General features: G+C 36.3%; 2 protein-coding genes and 1 pseudogene across 2 annotated transcripts; 2 read left to right on the forward strand and 1 right to left on the reverse strand.

Annotated features, from left to right (window-relative positions):
* Window positions 1-304: 304 nt before the first annotated feature.
* Window positions 305-6073, forward strand: LOC110718908 (DNA replication licensing factor MCM4-like). Its single transcript, XM_021897847.1, has 18 exons — window positions 305-422; window positions 508-1161; window positions 1272-1400; window positions 1493-1574; window positions 2191-2323; window positions 2402-2473; window positions 2566-2691; window positions 2783-2896; window positions 2983-3195; window positions 3307-3405; window positions 3599-3759; window positions 4072-4168; window positions 4254-4415; window positions 4520-4600; window positions 4686-4764; window positions 5356-5492; window positions 5580-5633; window positions 5716-6073. Exons 1-18 carry the CDS (start codon window positions 386-388, stop codon window positions 5788-5790), a joined length of 2505 nt encoding a protein of 834 aa, XP_021753539.1. The 5' UTR covers window positions 305-385; the 3' UTR covers window positions 5791-6073.
* A 61-nt stretch (window positions 6074-6134) lies between these two features.
* LOC110718909 lies at window positions 6135-8814 on the reverse strand (annotated as a pseudogene).
* A 910-nt stretch (window positions 8815-9724) lies between these two features.
* On the forward strand, window positions 9725-20738 carry LOC110718910 (V-type proton ATPase subunit a3-like). Its single transcript, XM_021897848.1, has 18 exons — window positions 9725-9992; window positions 11298-11342; window positions 12156-12278; window positions 12403-12510; window positions 12880-12987; window positions 13082-13255; window positions 14274-14411; window positions 15134-15241; window positions 15392-15499; window positions 15606-15754; window positions 16503-16656; window positions 17500-17660; window positions 17757-17963; window positions 18188-18371; window positions 18479-18562; window positions 18648-18841; window positions 19542-19601; window positions 20134-20738. The coding sequence occupies exons 1-18, from the start codon at window positions 9858-9860 to the stop codon at window positions 20336-20338; spliced, it is 2445 nt and encodes an 814-aa protein (XP_021753540.1). The 5' UTR covers window positions 9725-9857; the 3' UTR covers window positions 20339-20738.
* The last annotated feature ends 96 nt before the right edge of the window (window positions 20739-20834 follow it).

Raw genomic sequence — 20834 nt, forward strand, 5'->3', positions numbered from 1 at the left:
AAAAAAAAAAACATTAACCAACCTAAAACCTAATTAACCTTAAATCTTAATCTTGAATGTTGGCCCTATTGTTGGAACTTGGACCTAAAAGTCTTAAATGGCTAAATCCCTTAAAATCAACTCTAAAAAGGGCTAAAAAGTATTCTTAGCCCATCAATTTCAGTACCACAAAGCCCATAACTCCAAGCACAAATTAACCAGCCCATAAAAATCAGCCACTCACATTTTCTGATTTAACCTAAACCCACTAACCATTTCTGGCGGGAATTACACCCATTTCCCGCCAAACCAACCCCCAAAAACAACACTCTTTCACTCACTTTCCCCAATTTCTCCCAAAAAAAACCCCAAAAAACCTCATTTTCTCTCTCCTAAACCCTCATCAATGGCGTCCGACTCTTCTCCCGGCAACATCAATGGCGGTAATCCTCTCTTTCTCTCTCCTCTCTCTCAAAAATCCATTTCTTAGATTCAATTCAATTTCAATTTAACCCAATTTTTTTGCAGGTCCTTCTTCCCCAGATGATTTCGCATCTAGTCCAATCGGAAACACCTACTCTTCTCCCGGAGACGGCGGCCGGAAAACTCGCCGGAGTCAAAGACCCACTTCGTCGAACACCTCAACTCCACTACGGTCAAGGTTAAACCCTTCAAATGAGGCTAGAACCCCTTCTTCTACTGGGTCTCGCCGAAGAGGCGGACCAAGGCGGGACCCAACTCCTTCGACACCCGTTGCCCCCACCCCGACATCGTCCGAAGCCGGGGAGGGGTTTGATGGTGATGATGCTCCTCCAATGTATGTTTGGGGGACTAATATTAGTGTTCAGGATGTTAATGGTGCAATTCTTAGGTTTTTGAGGAATTTTAGGGATGAATCTATTGATTTTGAGAGTGGAGAGTTGGAAGGGAAGTATATGAGATCGATTCGACGAGTGATTGAGATTGAAGGTGATTGGCTTGATGTTGATGCACACCATGTGTTTGATTATGATCCTGATTTGTATAATAAGATGGTGAGGTATCCTCTTGAAGTTTTGGCGATTTTCGATATCGTTTTGATGGATATTGTTGCCAAGATTAAACCCCTTTTTGAGAAGCATGTACAAGCTAGGATCTTTAATCTTAAAGTTTCTAGTTGTATGAGGAATTTGAATCCTTCTGGTAAACTTTTTGTTCCCTCTAACATTTGCTCTAAATATGTGTTTTTGTTGTTAGCCATTGTTTTTAAAGCATGATTGTGATTTTGGTGTATTTGTTTTGATCTTTGATAGATATTGAGAAGATGGTATCCTTGAAGGGAATGGTGATTAGATGTAGTTCAGTTATACCCGATATTCGAGAAGCGGTTTTTAGGTGTCTTGTATGTGGATATTTCACTGATTCCCTTGTTGTAGACCGAGGTATATCTTCTTGCTCATTTGGTTGTATTTATGCAAGTGTTTAGTTAAGGTGTTTTTGCTGAAGTGCTTTGAATTATTTGCAACGTTAACAGGAAGAGTTAGTGAGCCTCCAGCCTGTTTTAGAGAAGAGTGCAAGGCTAAGAACTCTATGTCACTTGTTCATAATAGATGCAGGTATACTAGTCTTAACTCTTCTTTTAAACTTTGTGAGGTTGCTAAGTTCTGATTTTGTATTATATGTATAGTGTCCTTTTATATAGTATGAATGCGATTACAATGATGATTATAGAGCTTAAGGAAATATGGTGGTTATCAGACTAGTGTCAAAGGAGGATTTCTGTTTAGCTGTTGATGTTTGAACCTTTTTTTTTTTTGTTAACCGTGTATCATATATTAAGAATTCCAACTTATTTCATCCTCGGATTTTGTCCGTTTTGACCATGTCGTTCAGACAAAGTTTGAGGGTCAAATGCTATCTTGATATTTGAGTTAGAGAATGGATTTAAGTCAATGTGGAAGAGCAAAGGTAGCATAGTTTTGAATCTTTTCTTTCAGGAACTCAGGAAGAATGTTGTCTTAATGATTAATTATGTTAAGAATATGTTGAATGGCATGTGAATAGATGCTCCATCATACAATTCAATTTTAGCTTAACAATAGTGTTGTGCTTGTATTTATTTTTAAGAAAGGGTGGAAATAGAAACCAATCAGTCAAGATTGCAGAGCTAGCTCTAGCAATTTATATAATGCATCTTCGGCTAAGACTAGGCTGACTGTGATTTTCCATCAGGTTTGCTGATAAGCAGATTGTGCGGCTCCAAGAGACACCGGATGAGATTCCTGACGGAGGGACACCTCACACAGTGAGCTTGTTGTTGCACGATAAATTGGTGGATTCAGCAAAGCCAGGTGACCGGGTTGAGGTGAGCAGTTATATCAGAGGGTGACATTCCCTTACAAACTCTTATCACATGTTAAATGTGGTCTTTTGTGTCTTCTAGGTCACTGGAATTTATAGGGCAATGAGTGTCAGAGTTGGACCTACACAAAGAAATGTGAAGTCATTGTTCAAGGCATGTATCTAGCCCTTGCATCCTTGTATTATATGAGATACAAAGAGGCTATCTCTTAACTTGACGGTACTTTTTTTTTTTTTTTTTGGCAGACTTATATTGATTGTCTCCACATAAAGAAAACCGATAAGTCAAGGATGCAGAATGAAGATCCCATGGAGATAGATATGGGCTCAAGCAATAACGAAGAAGATATGAATGTTGACTATCAAAAGAAGGTAACTGAAAGTTACTGTCTCTCAAACCTCATATAAATTTCAAACCAATTTATTGGAGTTTTTTAGCTGACAATGCACTTCCTGTCTTTAGGTGGAGAAATTGAAGGAGCTGTCAAAACTGCCTGACATATACGATCGGCTAACAAGGTCATTGGCACCAAATATTTGGGAGCTTGATGATGTCAAGAAAGGCCTTCTTTGTCAGGTATACAGAATTACTCATCCAATCAAACTGAATAGTTGAATTCTTAGTGGATTGATGCTGATGCTGCTATATTTTCCAATCTGTAGCTGTTTGGTGGTAGTCACTTGAAGCTGGCAGCTGGAGCTAATTTCCGTGGTGATATCAACATTCTTCTTGTTGGTGATCCTGGAACAAGCAAGTCACAACTGCTTCAGTATATCCATAAGCTATCTCCTCGTGGGATATATACAAGTGGTAGAGGAAGTTCAGCTGTTGGATTGACTGCTTATGTTGCCAAAGATCCTGAAACAGGGGAAACCGTAAGATAGTACTTATTTTATGATTGTTTTGAATCACCGCTTCCATTATTACAAGTCATGCCAAACAGGTTATGTAACATATCCTTCATGTGATATATTTTGTAAATTCAGGTTTTGGAGAGTGGAGCCCTTGTTCTAAGTGATAGAGGCATATGTTGCATTGATGAATTTGACAAAATGTCTGAAAGTGCACGAAGCATGTTACACGAGGTAAGAGTTCATCACCATTCATGCTGCCTTGAGATCATCTTGCAATAGTTGTGTCAATTTTACATAATGCCAAACTTTTGATATAATCCAAAAGAAGCTCCCAGCTCTCACATTTACCCTTCCATTTGCATTAGTTTATTCTAGTGCGATAGTGTGATCCCTAACTTCTGGTTCTGAATTCAACACAACTTAGGTGATGGAACAACAAACAGTTTCAATTGCAAAGGCTGGAATCATTGCTTCCCTTAATGCTAGAACCTCAGTGTTGGCTTGTGCAAATCCCAGTGGTTCACGTTACAATCCTCGTTTGTCTGTTATTGACAACATACACCTTCCCCCTACATTACTGTCAAGGTAATTATACACACCTGCATAACACGCATTATGCTTAATATATTATCAACCTTACTACTATGCTCCTATTATTCATTAATTTTTAACTACTTCAGGCTATAATACATGCAATCCTGCATACCAACTTGAGTAGACAGGCATTAACATGCCCAAATGTGGTCTATCTGCCTATCATACATTATAGTAGTTAACTATGTTAGGTTGCACTGTGAATGCTTAGAAGGCTTTTTTAAGAATAATGTAGAAGCCCCATATTTTTGTGTATCAATTTAAATTTATTTTTATTAATTTATTTATTTTTTATTTTTACAGGTTTGATTTGATATATTTGATACTTGACAAAGCTGATGAACAGACAGACAGGCGCCTTGCTAAGCATATAGTTGCCCTTCACTTTGAAGACCCAGAGGTATGATCAAGTTCTGTTTTTTGCTGCAAGAGAACAATCTCTTGCATTTAGCACGTGTCTGAATGTCTTCTATTACAATATGCAGAGTATACAGCAGGATTTTCTAGACCTTCAGACATTAACTACTTACGTGAGTTATGCAAGAAAAAATATTCATCCGCGGCTGTCTGATGAAGCTTCTGAAGAATTGATCCGTGGATATGTTGAGATGAGAAAGAAAGGAAACTTTCCGGGAAGTAGTAAGAAGGTATAGTAAAATCCGCTACAGCTTTTAGAGATTCTTCCAGCTTCATGGGTGCATAAAAGTGGTTTTGTATGATCCATGATTTATTTAATTTCAATTATTATCAGGTAATAACTGCAACCCCTAGGCAACTTGAGAGTTTAATACGACTTGGTGAAGCATTGGCTCGGATGCGTTTTTCTGAATGGGTGAGTAAATTTTAAGTCTATCATGAATGGACATAACATGATATTAGTGGAGGGGGACTTGTATTTAATATCTTGGTACATGCAGGTTGAGAAGCAAGATGTGACTGAAGCTATTCGGCTACTAGAAGTTGCAATGCAACAATCAGCAACTGATCATTCTACAGGTAAATGCACATTCGATTGTATATTTACAGAACAGCAAGGATGACTGCAGATACTTGTGCTTGTCAACCGCAATATCTATCCTTTAGTTAGAGTCTATCTTCCAAAATGCACCATTTCTTAAGACTATTATTTACGAACAATACATGATTATACATTCTTTAATCTTCAAGTTCTTTCCTTGTAAGTTGGTATGTGTGTCATCATTGGTGGAGAAATAGACCATTTCACACTTAAACCTGTTAATATCTGGTGTTAGTTTCCTCGTCCCAACTCCCAAACCTCTCTCAATTATGAACAATACATGATTACACCCAAAAGCATTGCCATTTTAAGTAGTTGCAGTATTTCTATCCTTAAATATTTAATTTCAGATGGAGTACTTCTCTCGATCTATATCCTACAATAAATGGACTCTCGTGGTATTAGAGAAAACGTGAACAGCTTTTGCGTTGAACTATGTATAGCAATTAACAAACTCATTTTCGTTGTGCTGTCATAGTTCTAAATTACTACGTAGTTCCTATACCTTGTCCAGCATTAAATGTTGCTGCGAGTACTCGAATCTCACATTTTGAATTTCTTTCTCTCAGGAACCATAGATATGGATCTAATTACAACTGGAATATCAGCAAGTGAAAGGATAAGACGTGAACAAGTGGTATCTGCAACCCGCAATGTAATTATGGACAAAATGCAACTTGGCGGATCATCAATACGCACATTAGAGGTAACAATTTATATTTTGTGTCCATGAAGAATCTGTGTATCAAATTTGTGATGTCTGATTCTGATATTTGATATATTCACCTGGCAGCTGCTTGAAGAGCTGAAGAAGCAGAGTTCTGGTGCTGAATTCCACCTTAATGATGTAAAGTTATAGCATCTATCTGTTTATATTTGTTTTTTTATTATTTGATTGGTATTGACTTGTTTACTCTCCAATGTATCAGGTTCGGAATGCATTATCAACTCTAGCAAGCGAGGGATTTGTATCTGTTCATGGTGATAGTGTAAAGAGAATATAGAAGAGGAATGCAGCAAACCTCAGAATCAGAAGAATATTCATCAAGGAAACAGTCCAACTGTATCACACCTAAAACTTGGCATGTACAAGTTTCATGAATTTTGGTGACAATAGTTCATTGTAAAAAGACCACTCTGTAAGGTTCCAGCAAAATCTGTTGTAGTGTTATTAATCTTATTATTATATAAAGCCATGATCTTAGACAAATTTTTGTGATTTGAGTTCTTGTCATTAGATAGTTGGTCCTGTGTTTGAACTGCTGGTTGAAAGTATCAAAAGAAATATTCCCATGAAACCTGAAATTCAGGAACAAGCAGCGAAAATAAAGAGTCAAGCAGTTGGAGATATGGAACGAGAGGCATCTTGTAAAGATTTGTTGTATTGGTGTTTAATAGACAGGCCTGCTTTCCTGCAAGTATGATGGATAATGATGAGATCTTTCAGACATGCCTCCACTTTTTCTCAACTTAATTACAAATTGTGTAATGCCTAACAAAGACCTAGCACATTCATTCCATCAACAAAAAGAAGTGGAGAGGGGGTAATTGGAGATAGGTTCACCAGAAATCTCCACAGGAGCAGACCCCATTCCTAAAATGATGGAAACGAATGTGATCCCTAACTATTATTTCCCTTTCATATACTCTAGAAATCAATTTCATAAAAGAATGGCAATCTTCGCAAGATCGCAAATTCTTTACGATTCTAATTTGGGAACCTGGCTTCATCTTCATCAGTCCAAAGGCAACAGCAAGTTTTTCACTATGATGAAGCAATTGTATAGCCTTTTCTTCATCATCAACTTCTAGCAAGACCTCTGAAAGTTCAGGTTTATATCCTTCTTCTCTTAACCTCTCGTATATCTCTTCCAACTTCTTATAAATATAATGTGCTTCAAAGTGACTCGAATCTCCTGCAGTGAAATCATGAACGCTACCATCAACCTCAATCTTACTTGAACCTGGTGTTTTCACAAGCCCTTGTCTGCTCATTGTTTCCCTACAAATAGCTTTGTCATGCCATTTTCCAGCAGAGGCGTAAATATTACTGAGAAGTACATAACTCCCACAGTCATCCAAAAATACGTTCATTTCCTTTATCAAACGCTCTGCACGATCATTATCTCCATGAATTTTACACGCCCATATGACAGTTCTCCACAGCACTGCATCCGGCCGAATCAGCATCTTCCTGATAAAATCTTCAGCCTCATCCAACTGCCCTGATCGTGCATAAAGGTCAACTATACATCCATGATGTTGAAGGTTAGGTTTGATTCCATATTTCTTTCTCATGTCTTCAAAGTAACGATAAGCTTCAGTCACCCAGCCCGCGTTCCTACATGCTGCTAGCACAGCAGTCATGGTCTGCTCATCAGGCATTACACCCGATTTTTTCATTTCTTCAAAAGAATCAACAGCCTCCCTTATCATACCATGACTAGCAAGGCCATGAATCATGGCAGTCCAAGCACACACATCCTTATCCAAAACCACGTCGAATACTTCCCACACTTACAATACATATCAATCAAAGCAGTACTCACATTAGCCCTCAAACCAATCCCCTGTTCTTCAACAATCCTATGAGCTCTTCTCCCAACCTCGAACGCCCCAGCCTCAGCACAACCCCTCAAAACTGACACAATAGTCGCATCATTAGGCTCCACACCACACTCCACCATCTCCTCAAACAACCTAATCGCTTCGACAGCTCTACCATTATCAACTAACCCATCAATCACAGAAGTCCAAGCAACATCTCTCTCACGCATATTATCAAACACCTTACGTGCACACCCCAAATCACTACATTTCCCATACATATGAATCAAAGAATTACAAACATATTTATCAGACTCAAACCCCATTTTACAAATCAAACAATGAACCTGTTTCCCCAACTGGGTATCTCTCAATCTACCACAAGCCTTCAAAACAAAAGGGTAAGTAAATTTATCCGGTTTCGGCACGAAACCATGAGATTGATCACTATGCATTGCAAGAAAAAGAAAGATTGATTGATAAGGGTCTGAGCTTTCGCAGTAAGCTCGAATCATGGTGTTCCAGTAATAAGAATTTGGGGTTCGAAGACAATCGAGAATAAGGCGCGCATAATTGAGGTCACCTGAAGGTGAAAGGGCAGAGAAAGTGAAGAGCTTGCTGTAGTTTTGATGGTGGGGTTGTGCGCCTGATTTGAGTGCTAGAGCATGGAGTTGCATAGCCTGAGACATGGTTGTTACCTCCATTGATGAATAGCTTGAAGATAAGTAGCTCGAGTTTTTCTACTGTGAATACATCTTATCTGTAGAGTATACTCGTGGAAGGTGATGAGTTCAGTTCATTTTGGTCCCTATTTTGTGTTTCAAGTTTTCTCTTCATTGATTGATGAGTGGAGAAAATCGGGTTGGCAATTGCCATTTTCGCCGAGTTTGCCCCACATGGGGTTGCACACCTTGGCTTACGTAGGTGAGTTTCTCAACAAGAATTTTAAGCATTCGGTGAGGCTCGAACTCGAGATTTTCCTTAAGCGACATCAAGTTGCTTACCCATTTGAGCCAACTCTTATTGATACCTGAGTGTATATACTCGTAAATATTTTTATTTTTTGGCAATCATATAATTTGGCCTAAATGATCATATTGGGTCAAATAGGTGGCGTATTTTGTATGGTTTTCACGTACAATTCAAGTCTGCTTTCAAATTGTGCTTTTTTTTTTTTTTTTTTTTTTTTTTTTTACAAATTGTGCCTTATGGTATATCTACTTTACAAATTGTACGCTATTTAAAATATGAGTCAAAGTGTAGTTTTTTTTCTTTTTTTTTTTTAATTTTTTTTATTGTTTTTTAAACTTAGTACCTCCATTACCTTGTCCGCCATCAATCTTACCAAATGGAAACAAATAGTGTACGTACTAAATAACGCAAGCAATAGCTACTACCAGATACTAGTACACAATATTGTTATGACTCGTGTATACATCTTGGGCACAAGACATAGATATAACAAGCGGTTTGTGGCTAAATATATGTCTCAACTTAAGATATGTACTCATTAATCCTTACCTTTTTTGACCTACTTCAAACAAATCCTTATGCTTCGTATTCTTCTAAAAAAATTTACAAGCTCAAACAAAATATATTCATATAAGTTTAAACAATTTCAAACTACTAAAACAAGTTCGGGTAAATCGAAATAAGTTAAGCTTAACACATTTCTAATATTTTTTGGGCATAATTATACAAATTAACATGACACCAAAACATGTTGACATGTATTCAAGTGCACAATGGTTTAACCTAACTTATTTTCATCTTATCATATTTCTCGAGATAATTATAAAAGTGAAGAAATCTTTTATCTTTTATATTCCAAACATTGTAGTTGTAGCTCATAGTTAAGAAATTGTCTTAAGTAAAATAGATGTTGCATGTAGAAGATTGACGATATATATAAAAACATGTCAAATAAAAATCTACAATATATTAGTTTGTGGGTATTCACTGAAGTCAAAGGTATTACTTTGCATAAAACTAAGATCTAATACCCAGCTAAATTTTAAAACATACTGTACTAATTACTCCGTAGTTCGTACTAATATTGTTTTGGATACCAAGTTATCAACTCAAAACCCTAAGTCGCATAGGTAAAGATTATATGTAGTCGACAACTCTCCTTAGATCAATAATAATTTACTTAGCCGCTTAACTCTACTTAATCATTGCCCATAAGGCCATAAATTATCAACTCAAAAGTTTACAATTTACAGTCACAGTAATCCTTTATTTATCTTAAGAAAGTAAGAAAACATAAAACCAGGTTATAGCTGTCAGACGAACGTGGTAGAAGATTAATCAATCGAATCATTATTAATTAATTAAATAAATAAAATAAATAAATGATAAAACCACAAAATTTCACAGTTTCTCTCTCCTGTTTCCGTGACACTGTCATCATCTCAAATCATATATCTTAGCCAAAGACAAACAGAGGAAACACACACAAATACACCAGAGGAGGAGAGAGAAAGCAATCTCATCGAGGAGAGAGAAAGTAGCAACAACAACAATGGTGGGATGTTGTCCTCCCATGGATCTGATGCGCTCCGAAGAGATGCAATTGGTGCAGCTCATCATTCCGCTTGAGTCTTCTCATCTCACCGTCTCTTATCTCGGTGACCTCGGCCTTCTCCAATTCAAAGATGTTCGTCCTTTGACTCAAATTGATTCATTCATTGATTTTTTGTTTTAATTTTATTGTTTGATTGTTCATCGGAATTTCTGATTATTGATTGTTTTTTTGCTGCTGAATTTTAATTGCAATTTTGGTATCTGATTGATAATTGGATCATATTTTGTCTTTTTCTGGATTTTTTTTGATGATTTAGGGTTTTTGTAGCAGGTGTATCCGTGTATGTGTTATATTGACGATCGTTTGTTGTTGCTGTAAATTTTGGTACTTTTTGTTGCGGAATTGTTTTGGAGTTGTTTATTTATTTATTTTTTTTTTAATTTTTTTTTTTTTGGTGTGTGTGTGTGTGTGTGTGGTTTTGATGCTTTTGTGATTTAAAGTTTAAGTCTTTAGGTTTTTGAAGTTATTTGAAGTCAAGGAGTGAAGCTGAGTTTGATTAATGCAATGTGTTGCGTTGATGAGATTGATACTTATGACATGGAATGATTCTTGAAAGAAGGGTTTTTTGTGAGTAAAGTTGATAACTTGTTTGCTGCAAAAGGTGGTTTGAGTGCTGAGGTACACCGAGGACCAAGGTTATGTGAATAGTATTTGGGAGATGACAGCTTTTTGAGGTGTTGTGATGGTGAAGGGAAGAGTTTGATGTATGGTAGAGTATATGGACTGATGTGCTGGCTATTTTAAAGTATTTAGGTTTTGATGACTTAGAAAGGCAACGGATTGAAGTTGGCTTTGACAAATGCATTGTGTCGCATTGTTGAGATTGATACTTTTCATACGAATTTATCCATGAAAGTAGGATTTTTTGTGAATAGAGTTGCTTACCTGTCGGCTGTGAAGGTACTTTGGGTGCTGAGGTATGTTGAGGTTATGTGCTTTTGCACTTGTGAGGTGATAGCTTCTTAAGGTGTTGGAATCTAGTGATATTGAAGGGAAGAGTTTAATGTGTGGAGAAATTATATGGATTGATGCGCCAGTATTTTCGAACCTTGGAATAATGGAAAGAGAGTGTGATGTATGGTCGATATAATAAGATTAATAACAGAAATGTAGCTACTGCCTTGAACATCATGGGTTCATGGCCTGCCTCATGACACTTATACACTTGAGATTAAGAGTTAGTGTACCTAGCTTGTAAAAATGTGTTGGTAATAATTTTTAGGCTAGTGATGTTCGCTCAACATCATGTTGGTCTATTTGTGCTGTTTCTCTGTTTGTTATTCTCTCCAAACTTTTCTGCTTTCACCTAGTTTATAGGAGGCATTGTGTAATAACTGGGTGATATATACTTTTCTGACATCCTTTTTTTTTCCCCAGTTAAATTCAGATAAGAGTCCTTTCCAGCGAACTTACGCGAATCAGGTATGTTGAAATTTCATTACGCCATTTATTTATCTTCAATCTGGCCTCCAGTATGCAAAATGTCTTTCTAGGCTCATACTTAATCATGTTGCAAACTTGCGTTGAAGTGTTTATTGGTGGAACATATCCCACTTCATCATTTTACCCCAACGGAGTGCATACACTTAGAATATTTGACAGCTTGCATGTGTTTAGTACTTAAATAAGTTAAACTCAGCATTACAAGTCCTCCTTGGGTCTTTATGCCTAACCCATATCAATTTTCAGTTTGTTGAGTGTGGATGTGGATCCTTTTGTTCAATGAGGCGTATCAGCTGATTAGCAACTAGTCCTTGTAACAGTTAATCAATGAAGGCTTACTTATTGACTCTTTTCATACATGGACTCGTGATTACCATATTTTTGACATCTCTAGCTTAAGTAAAAGGACATCCTTGAACTGTTGGTCTATACTTCTTAAAGTAATCTTAATACAATGCATTTCCTGTGTTGTTCCTTGGTTTGACTGATCCCGAAAAGAGCTTAAGACATGATTTGTTCATAGCCTCACTTGTGCGATGCATTGAAGCTCTTTTAGCCTTACCTCTACAGTTGTAAAAATATTTGTCTTTGGTAAGGTCCAAAAGGCAACTGATTGATCTAATACTTCACAGAAAAATAATCAAGGACATCTAAGTGAGCGGTTGATTTTGACCATTTTGTCCATTGTATTCAAAGTTTAAAAACTTTCTAAATCAGAAAATCTCAAGTTTGCTTTATTCAATTATATTTTTTTGCATTTTGGTTGACTTGGTTTTGTAATTCTTTCTGAAGATTAAAAAATGTGGAGAGATGGCACGTAGATTGCGATATTTTAGGGAACAAATGGCCAATGCTGGCATTTCAACTCCACCAAAGTCTTTCACGACGAATGATATCAAAGTGGATGATTTGGAGGTATGTTTCTCCTTTTTCATTTCACTTGTCATTGTTCACATCCAGATTCTGTATAAAATTTGTGTTTGAAGGGAATTAAAAATGGCTTACTGACTTAGTGACATACGGTTTTGTGTTTATTCAGGTGAAACTTGGAGAGCTGGAAGCTGAGCTTATTGAGATGAATGCAAACAATGGAAAGTTACAGCGGACTTATAATGAACTTGTTGAGTATAAACTTGTTCTACAGAAGGTAAGCTATTCATTCTTCTTTGAAGCTCTTCATTATTGAACCTGTCCATGTTAGCCCCCTTTCACGTTAAATATATAATCATCCAACATGGTGAAGCAGTTGAATACTAAGACTTTTTGTATAGGGTGTTGATTAAGCTATAGCTGAACAACCTCAGGCACCCATATTCCTGTAGCTCTGAAAGAAGTACTTGGGTGGCAAAAACTAATTTTAGCGTCTCATTCTTTCTTACATTGGAGTACATAATCTTTAGGAACATATTTCAAAGACCAAGTTGCAATATCAAGATACATAGTGTAATTAATTATGCATGAATTATCTTGATTGGTCAGATCATATTGAAAATGGTTTTCTTTTATTTTCCTTCAGGCCGATGAATTCTTCCATTCAGCTCAAAGAACCGCGGCTGCTCAGCAGAGAGAAATGGAAGCACAGCAAACTGAAGAGTCCTTGGACACACCTTTACTGATGGATCAAGTAAACTTGATTTGATCATCTGTTTTGATTTTATTTCTCCTGTTTACCTGCTTTTATTTCCTTTAGAATAATTTTTTGATGGACTTGTGTTCAGGACAAATCGGGTGATCCATCAAAGCAGGTGCAGCTGGGGTTCTTTACTGGCCTTGTACCCAGGGAGAAATCTATGCCATTTGAAAGGATCTTGTTTCGTGCTACTAGGGGCAATGTTCTCGTAAGGCAGACTACAGTAGAGAATCCAGTGATTGATCCTGCTTCTGGAGAGAAGGTTCAACTATTATCCTTTCCATGCATTATTTTCGATACTTTGGAAGAATTCTTTTCCTTATCAAGTTTAATTTTTGAACCAGTCCTCTATCATTAGGTTCACTCTTTCTTTCTTTCCTCCACGTTGCATCTTTTCAGTTCTACCTCTTAATTTTGACAGGTGTACAAATTGGAACTTATAACCGATGTGGTTTTGGATTGAAAAGGAAGTATTGTTTATGTATGTATTATTTTTGTAGTTCTCTCAGCTGATGACTGGTTTTCTTGGTCATTGTTTCCTCTTAGTAGTGTCAAGGTTAATCCTTTGATACTCTCAATGGCCATGGGTCATAGGTAATATGTGCAAAGTTGCATTTATTCCCAAACTAATCTGGAATAAATTATTAAATTAACTTTTCTCTGAAGATGACTTTGTTACCTGGACTCTTCCACCTTAACGTGTTTTCGTGCTTTGCTGCTATACTGCTTAAATGCAGCATAGCTTTTCAGCCAAGAATCAGTAACCCTGTATTAGTTTAATTCCTTCATACTAGTGGCTAGGACTGTTTACTTTGCCAAACCAGTAAGTCCAGCACTGTATTTCTACGGTGAGTGTGCTTGAATAGCAAGAGATAAAGCTTTCTGTAACATCTTAAATTTTATTTTTTTTAAAAGGTCTTGAAGTCTTAAAATAGTAATTATTTGCGGTACCTTTTTTATGGGCTTCTGCTAGGATATAATTGTATTTTATTCTTACTCATGGCTTAAAGGGTTTGATGAGGAATTTATCAATAGGAATCTACTGAAATAGAAGTATAAGAGAAACTGAAAAACTAGAATTACCCATTTCTTCTATAATTTACTCAAGTGCTTCAGCATGTGGGTGACAGAAGGTGGATTGTATTGTAATTCAATGTCCATTGTCAAAATTTGCATGCAGTTTCCATTGTAGGTTGGATTTTTTTGTTTGTGTGGAACCATTTCAACCATAGTGACTATTAGTCTGGTGCTTTTACTAATTTTTGGCTGCTAATTTTCAGGTTGAGAAAAATGTCTTTGTAATATTCTATTCTGGAGAAAGAGCAAAAAACAAAATTCTTAAGATATGTGAAGCATTTGGAGCTAATCGTTATCCTTTCAGTGACGACTTTGGCAAACAAGCTCAAATGTTGAAAGAGGTGTGCTTTATGGAATTTGTCTACCGTTTACGTACTTTGTTTGCCTTTTCTCTGGTTATTTTCTTGTATCTACCTTTGATAAGATGATGAATTTTTATTACTATCCACTGCACCATTCTTCATTCCCCAGTCAAAAAAAAAAAAAAAAAAAACCCTTCTGATGCAGTGGAAAAATTGAAGCATGCTGAGGAAGTGGGAAGGGGAGGGTGGAAAGTTTTTCATAAACATGTCGTTTATTCTGCGGATCTATTATCTCTCATATTTCCAAGCTATATTTTCCTTGAAAAGTTTTTCTTAGCATCATTTATAAGCTTTGGTTGTGCCTTTTTACGGTAAAAGTATAGACCTTGATTTGTCAACTTAACTACTTCCGTTTCTTAGCAATTCCCCTCCTTTTTTGTTCTAAATGTTTCAGCTTGACTGTCAATTGCTCATTTGCCTCACAGTGAATTTACATTTACTTCCCCATTTTTCTCAATATTTGTGAAATGTCAACAAACACAAACACCATTAAACCTAGAGATTAATGGATTACTATAACTTAAAACAGCAGCGGTGATAAATTCACTTCCTTGGCTTCTCTTTAGTTTTCCTTTGATTAGAGTGGATATCTTTTGCTTGTACAACTTTTACTTTTTGTGAAATGTTCTTACCTTTGACTTCAAAGCCCCTATTTTTCCATGGAAAATGCGAAATTCTGAACTTACATGGTTGGATTTTAGGTTTCTGGTAGACTTTCTGAGCTGAGGACTACAATTGACGCTGGACTTCTGCATCGTGGAAACTTATTGCAGACTATCGGTGATCAGTTTGAGCAATGGAACATTCTGGTCTGTTGGAAATCCTCAAGTCAAATCAGCATTTTGTTTGTGTTATAAATTGAAACTTTGAAAGCGCTTAGTAAATTTTCTTGCTCAGCATTGCCAATGTTTTGTGGTCAAAATTTGAAATTTGGAATTTTTTTTCTTCTTATTTTGAAGGTGAGAAAAGAGAAATCCATTTACCACACATTAAACATGCTCAGCATGGATGTAACGAAAAAATGTCTTGTGGCTGAAGGGTGGTGTCCAGTTTTTGCCACAAAACAGGTAAACTTCTAATATTAACTATCTGAAGTGTAAATTTTTGGTTAATTGTGCATGCAAATAGGTTTTGTTGAGGCTTTGAAACTGAAGTAATGCTTTATCTATGCAGATCCAGGATTTGTTGCACAGGGCGACGCTGGACTCAAATTCACAAGTTGAAGCTATATTTCAGGTTCTACATACAAGGGAGTCACCACCAACTTATTTCAGGACAAACAAATTTACTTCTGCTTTTCAGGAGATTGTTGATTCATATGGGTTAGTTATCTTAACTTTGAAGGTTAACTGTGCTGTTCTATGAATGTTGTGTCTTCAACTTTTCTTACCTTTTTATATTCTCCTTAGCAGCATGTGTAATTTGGAGAAGACATGGTGTATGCTTGTGTGTAATTCCCGTATAAAACCTCCCTACCTCCACCCAAAGGAGAATTTAGCTTGTATATAATTCTCTGAGGTTTCACTTACTACTATGTGAATCCTTTTTAAAGATAAGACTGACTTATGAGAAGGCTTTGGAATGCAAATTTGGAGAAGATATTGTGTATGCTTAAAACGTCTTTGGCTGATTCCCTTTATTGTAGGCCTCTTTATACGGAGTACTTCTATCTCACATAATCTAACACCCCCCCCTCCTGGTGCAGTGGTGTTGTGGGTTATATGATCCAAATGTTGCATTTGTAAAAACGGCACTCAGTTCAAATGTGTAATTCTACTGAAACTTCAACTATATCCAAATTCTCTGTTCAGACCTCTGTCTTCACTCCTCTTTAAATTTGCAAGCCTCTATGCCATGCTATATGTGTGCCTTTTACATTGAATATGCTCAAATCAGTAAGAAATGGTGCCTGCTTTGCTTTCTGAATAATTGAACTTGAGTGGCTAATGTCCTTAAAAGCTTATATAGCTCATGACTTCATGAAGGACTATATGGTGGTGCAGCTTCTTTAGCTGCCTACATATGCATCATTTTTCATCATTGCTGAAGTAATTAATGTCATATCTGCAGGATTGCTCGGTATCGAGAAGCAAATCCAACTGTATACACAGTTGTTACTTTCCCATTCTTGTTTGCAGTCATGTTTGGTGATTGGGGGCATGGTTTATGTGTGTTACTTGCAACTTTATACCTGGTAGCCAGGGAGAAGAAGCTTGGGAGTCAGGTGATTCTCTTAATCTTAATGTAACAGTCAAGTATCGCTGAAGGTGTTAACATGAGTTTTGTGAATTAACTTCACGCTTAAATAGTGTTTAGTCTGCTTCCTTCCTACTTTGTTTACTGACCTGAAAGTTATCTATTAGAACTTTAGAATGTTTTGGGCTCACAAAATCTTCTGACATACTGCATATGCAGAATGGGTAAAAGATTATTTAAATGAAAAAATAGGAGAGCATTTTAATTTAAAATTTGCAGCCATCTGTACAAAGCTCTTTCCAGAAGAAAGCACATTTGGAGGAGCATATGCACACAATATTCTCCTCCTATGTGCAGGTGGGATGTAAGTAACATAGTTTATGACTAAATTATCATACTGGATTAGGGAGAAATCAAGAATAAAAAACAATATTATACTGAGCAAAGTCCTCACTTCCACATGTTTGAGGAACACAAATCATATGAACTTCTGCTGGATAGGAAAACTGACACTAAATGCTAAACCTGGAACTCGTTGTTGGACAATGCCAAACCTAGATTTAATAGTGATATTTGCTTATAAAGCCCTTGTGCTCTAATATGAATTGATATTTGTCACCAAGATTCAAATATTACTGCGATATGTTCTAGGTGTGGTGCACAAATATATACAAAGTTTATAAAAATATCTCATTTTTAGAGTGCCATATATAAGCCATAAGGGTGATGTTTCCTGAAATGCGGAGATTACTAAGACTGTATTCTGTAGGTCAATCCTCAATTGTTATAGATTTTGGCTTTGTAATTTCAGTCTAGGCCTGATAGTTGCTCAATAATTATTTTCTTATAAATATTTATTTTTTTTTTGCAGAAACTTGGTGACATCATGGAGATGATGTTTGGAGGTCGATATGTTATTTTGATGATGGCAATCTTTTCAATTTACACAGGCTTCATCTATAACGAATTCTTTTCAGTCCCATTTGAATTATTTGGAAAGTCAGCCTATGCATGCCGTGATCCTTCCTGCAAGTATATACAAAACTATTGCTTACTGTGGTCTTTGTTTTTTCTTGCATTTTTCATAATATTGTTTTGTTTATCTGTGGTTATGCGTTTGCATTTCAGGGATGCAACGACTGATGGTTTGATTAAAGTGAGAGATGCATACCCATTTGGATTAGATCCTGTATGGCATGGTTCACGAAGCGAGTTGCCTTTCCTTAACTCCCTAAAGATGAAGATGTCAATTCTTCTTGGTGTTGCCCAAATGAATCTGGGGATCATGATGAGTTTCTTTAATGCTAAGTTCTTCAGAAGTTGTGTGGATATATGGTATGTATTTAAAAGTCTGACTCAGTTGTTCTAGTGCTTATGATTTTGGACAATAAATGGACAGCATTTGCAATATTACTAGGCTACCAGCTACAATGATTTTGTCCTCTTTTTGCTTCTTGATTTTTAATTTATACTTTGTCTTATAGTGAAATGCAGTGTGGTTTCCTGTAGCTACAGTTTTGTGCTGGCTTTGTGACTGACCTTTGAATTATTTGCTGCAGGTTCCAATTTATTCCACAAATGATTTTTTTAAATAGTTTGTTTGGCTACCTCTCCTTTCTCATTGTATTGAAGTGGTGCACTGGCTCTAAAGCTGATTTATATCACATAATGATCTACATGTTTTTGAGCCCTACTGATGAATTGGGTGAAAATCAGCTTTTCTCTGGCCAGAAGATGACTCAGGTCTTTTATCCTTTTTAACATCTGTTTGAGATAGTAATTTTTTATCTTCACATATTTGTATTTTTGGTTATCTTACTATTTGCACTTTCTTTTTCCCTGTGTTTCAGATTGTTCTGCTGCTGCTAGCCCTTGTGGCTGTACCTTGGATGCTTCTTCCAAAGCCTTTTATCATGAAAAGCCAGCATCAAAGTGTAAATTTCTGAGACATTTGTTGAACTTATTAGCTAATCAAGTGTAGATTTTATGCCTCATTGCCCAAATTTAATTTTCTTGCAGAGGCACCAGGGTGAGTCATACGTGCCCCTTCACGCAGAAGAAAGCCTTCAAGTGGAAGCAACAAATGGAGGTCATGGCGAGCATGAGGAATTTGAATTCAGTGAAGTCCTGGTGCATCAACTCATTCATACTATAGAGTTTGTGCTCGGAGCAGTTTCAAATACTGCGTCATACCTTCGTTTATGGGCATTAAGGTATTTGTCGATAAATGCTGCCAATCTTTTTTCATAATTAGCAATTCTACTGTTGTCGATAATAGTATTGAGCCTGAATTAAATTGGACACATCACTGAAATAACTGGCCGGATAATTCAATCCTTCAGATGATCGGATGCTAACAATTGCATTTTGAAAACCCCTTGGTACTAGATACACTAGTTTCATACTGCACTCAACGCATGCTAGGCTTTGTCTTTCAGAGCATATTGGTACACAAGTTAATTTGATGCAAGAGCGTCATTGATTCAGAATAAGATATTACTTACATACTACACAAAATACATCAAACTTAAAAGGATTTTGATAAAAAAAACATATGATGCCCGACAAATTTAAAGCACCTTCAGTTATAATTAACCCTTGAGAACACTATTAAGAGTCTGATGTACACCATAAGGTTATCTAAAATATGGACTTTTATGATACAAGTTAATGTAGGATATTGGTTTGGCATTTAATTTCTATAAATGAATATAAAACCTTAAATATAATCAAAACATGAGTAAACAACCTTTGGAAGCTAAACAAATAGAAATTTTTATAAATGTTAGAAAAGAGTATCGACATCATGGGTATTAGTTTGGGTAAATTGTAGAGATAACTAATACCATAATTTTGTCACTAATGGCTAATGGTTTCTGTGATTTTTTTTTTTTTTTTTTACTTTTGATGCAGTTTGGCTCACTCAGAGTTGTCTACAGTGTTTTATGACAAGGTTTTGATGCTAGCATGGGGGTATGTCAAAGCAAATTTCCTCTCCTTTGTTGTTTGTTACATTTGGTGTTTTAAACCTTCATGTCTTATGCTATTTGCTAAAAAAATTCATATGCTGAGTAAACAAAATTTTTAAATAGGACAAATGAAGCAAAAATTGCTGTTTTCAGGAAGTCGTAGGATTAATTAAAATCCAAATCCTTCGAGTTGCTATTTGTATTTGAATTGATCTAGTAAAATTGGATTTTATTTTTCAATATGATCAACTGCCCCCACCCTTTTTTTCTCCAGTCACGGGGTTTTATCTGGATCTGTAATCTTCTGTTTTCATGATCCACAAGATTTTGGTCCTGCTGTGGACATTCTTTACTCAATTTTATATCTTTTTGAAAAATTAGATTTTAGCCTTGAGAGAATGCTAGCCTACTTCTATTAAATGAAAGCGCAGTGTTTCCGCTCATCCACTCAATTGTACAAATAAAGAGGTTATTTGTTGTTCTTTGAGCAAGAATCAGCTTGGTTGAATATCCTAATTTTTTCCTTGTCATTGCAGGTACAACAATGTCATTATTCTTATAATGGGTATTATTGTCTTCATCTTTGCTACTGTCGGTGTGTTGCTAGTCATGGAAACCCTTAGTGCATTTCTACATGCATTGCGTCTCCATTGGGTGGAATTCCAGAACAAGTTTTACTTTGGAGATGGTTACAAGTTCCTTCCCTTCTCATTTTCTTTGATTGGTGAAGAAGAAGAGTGAATGTTTCAGATATAGCTTAGCCATTTCGCTAGGAAGTTGCGAGTTGTTGATATTTGATTCCTTAATTTATCTAGCTTCCTGGAGATGGAAGTTGGGAAGCACCCCTTTGAGGGACATTTGCGAGAATTAGTTTTGCACAGTGAAGAGTTTCAGCCCTTCCAATTGTTTATTTGTACTTGGAAGAAATAAAAGGCCTCAGAGAGAAGTTACTGGCCATGTATCATAACAAATCAGCTGTTTGTGTTTTTATGTACAATAAGTTATTCCTTTAAACATCATTGTTCATGATGATTAAACACCAAAATGCAAGTAATTATTGTAGCATTTATCAGAATAATGTCAAATTAGACAATTTGCGTGATCATTATCTGTTGATCTAATGACAATCTTTAGCCGAATACAACCTTCTTTTTTTCCCTTTCATTCAGCACAGTCATCTTAGGTCCTTAACAAAGGAAACGCTACAATCCACTATTATTAGGCTGTTGATGCAGTT

This window comes from Chenopodium quinoa, unplaced genomic scaffold, assembly GCF_001683475.1.
Source record: "Chenopodium quinoa cultivar QQ74 unplaced genomic scaffold, ASM168347v1, whole genome shotgun sequence".
In the NCBI taxonomy this organism is placed as follows: Eukaryota; Viridiplantae; Streptophyta; class Magnoliopsida; order Caryophyllales; family Amaranthaceae; genus Chenopodium; species Chenopodium quinoa.

Excerpts from the sequence above, each read along its gene's own strand:
- LOC110718908 (XM_021897847.1), top strand. The coding sequence starts at position 386 with ATGGCGTCCGACTCTTCTCCCGGCAACATCAATGGCG. Across the intron at positions 423-507 it reads TCCCGGCAACATCAATGGCG|GTCCTTCTTCCCCAGATGAT; the intron begins GTAATCCTCTCT and ends ATTTTTTTGCAG. Across the intron at positions 3,406-3,598 it reads CACGAAGCATGTTACACGAG|GTGATGGAACAACAAACAGT; the intron begins GTAAGAGTTCAT and ends AACACAACTTAG.
- LOC110718910 (XM_021897848.1), top strand. The coding sequence starts at position 9,858 with ATGGTGGGATGTTGTCCTCCCATGGATCTGATGCGCTCCGAAGAGATG. Across the intron at positions 15,500-15,605 it reads CAGTTTTTGCCACAAAACAG|ATCCAGGATTTGTTGCACAG; the intron begins GTAAACTTCTAA and ends TTATCTATGCAG. Across the intron at positions 15,755-16,502 it reads GAGATTGTTGATTCATATGG|GATTGCTCGGTATCGAGAAG; the intron begins GTTAGTTATCTT and ends TCATATCTGCAG.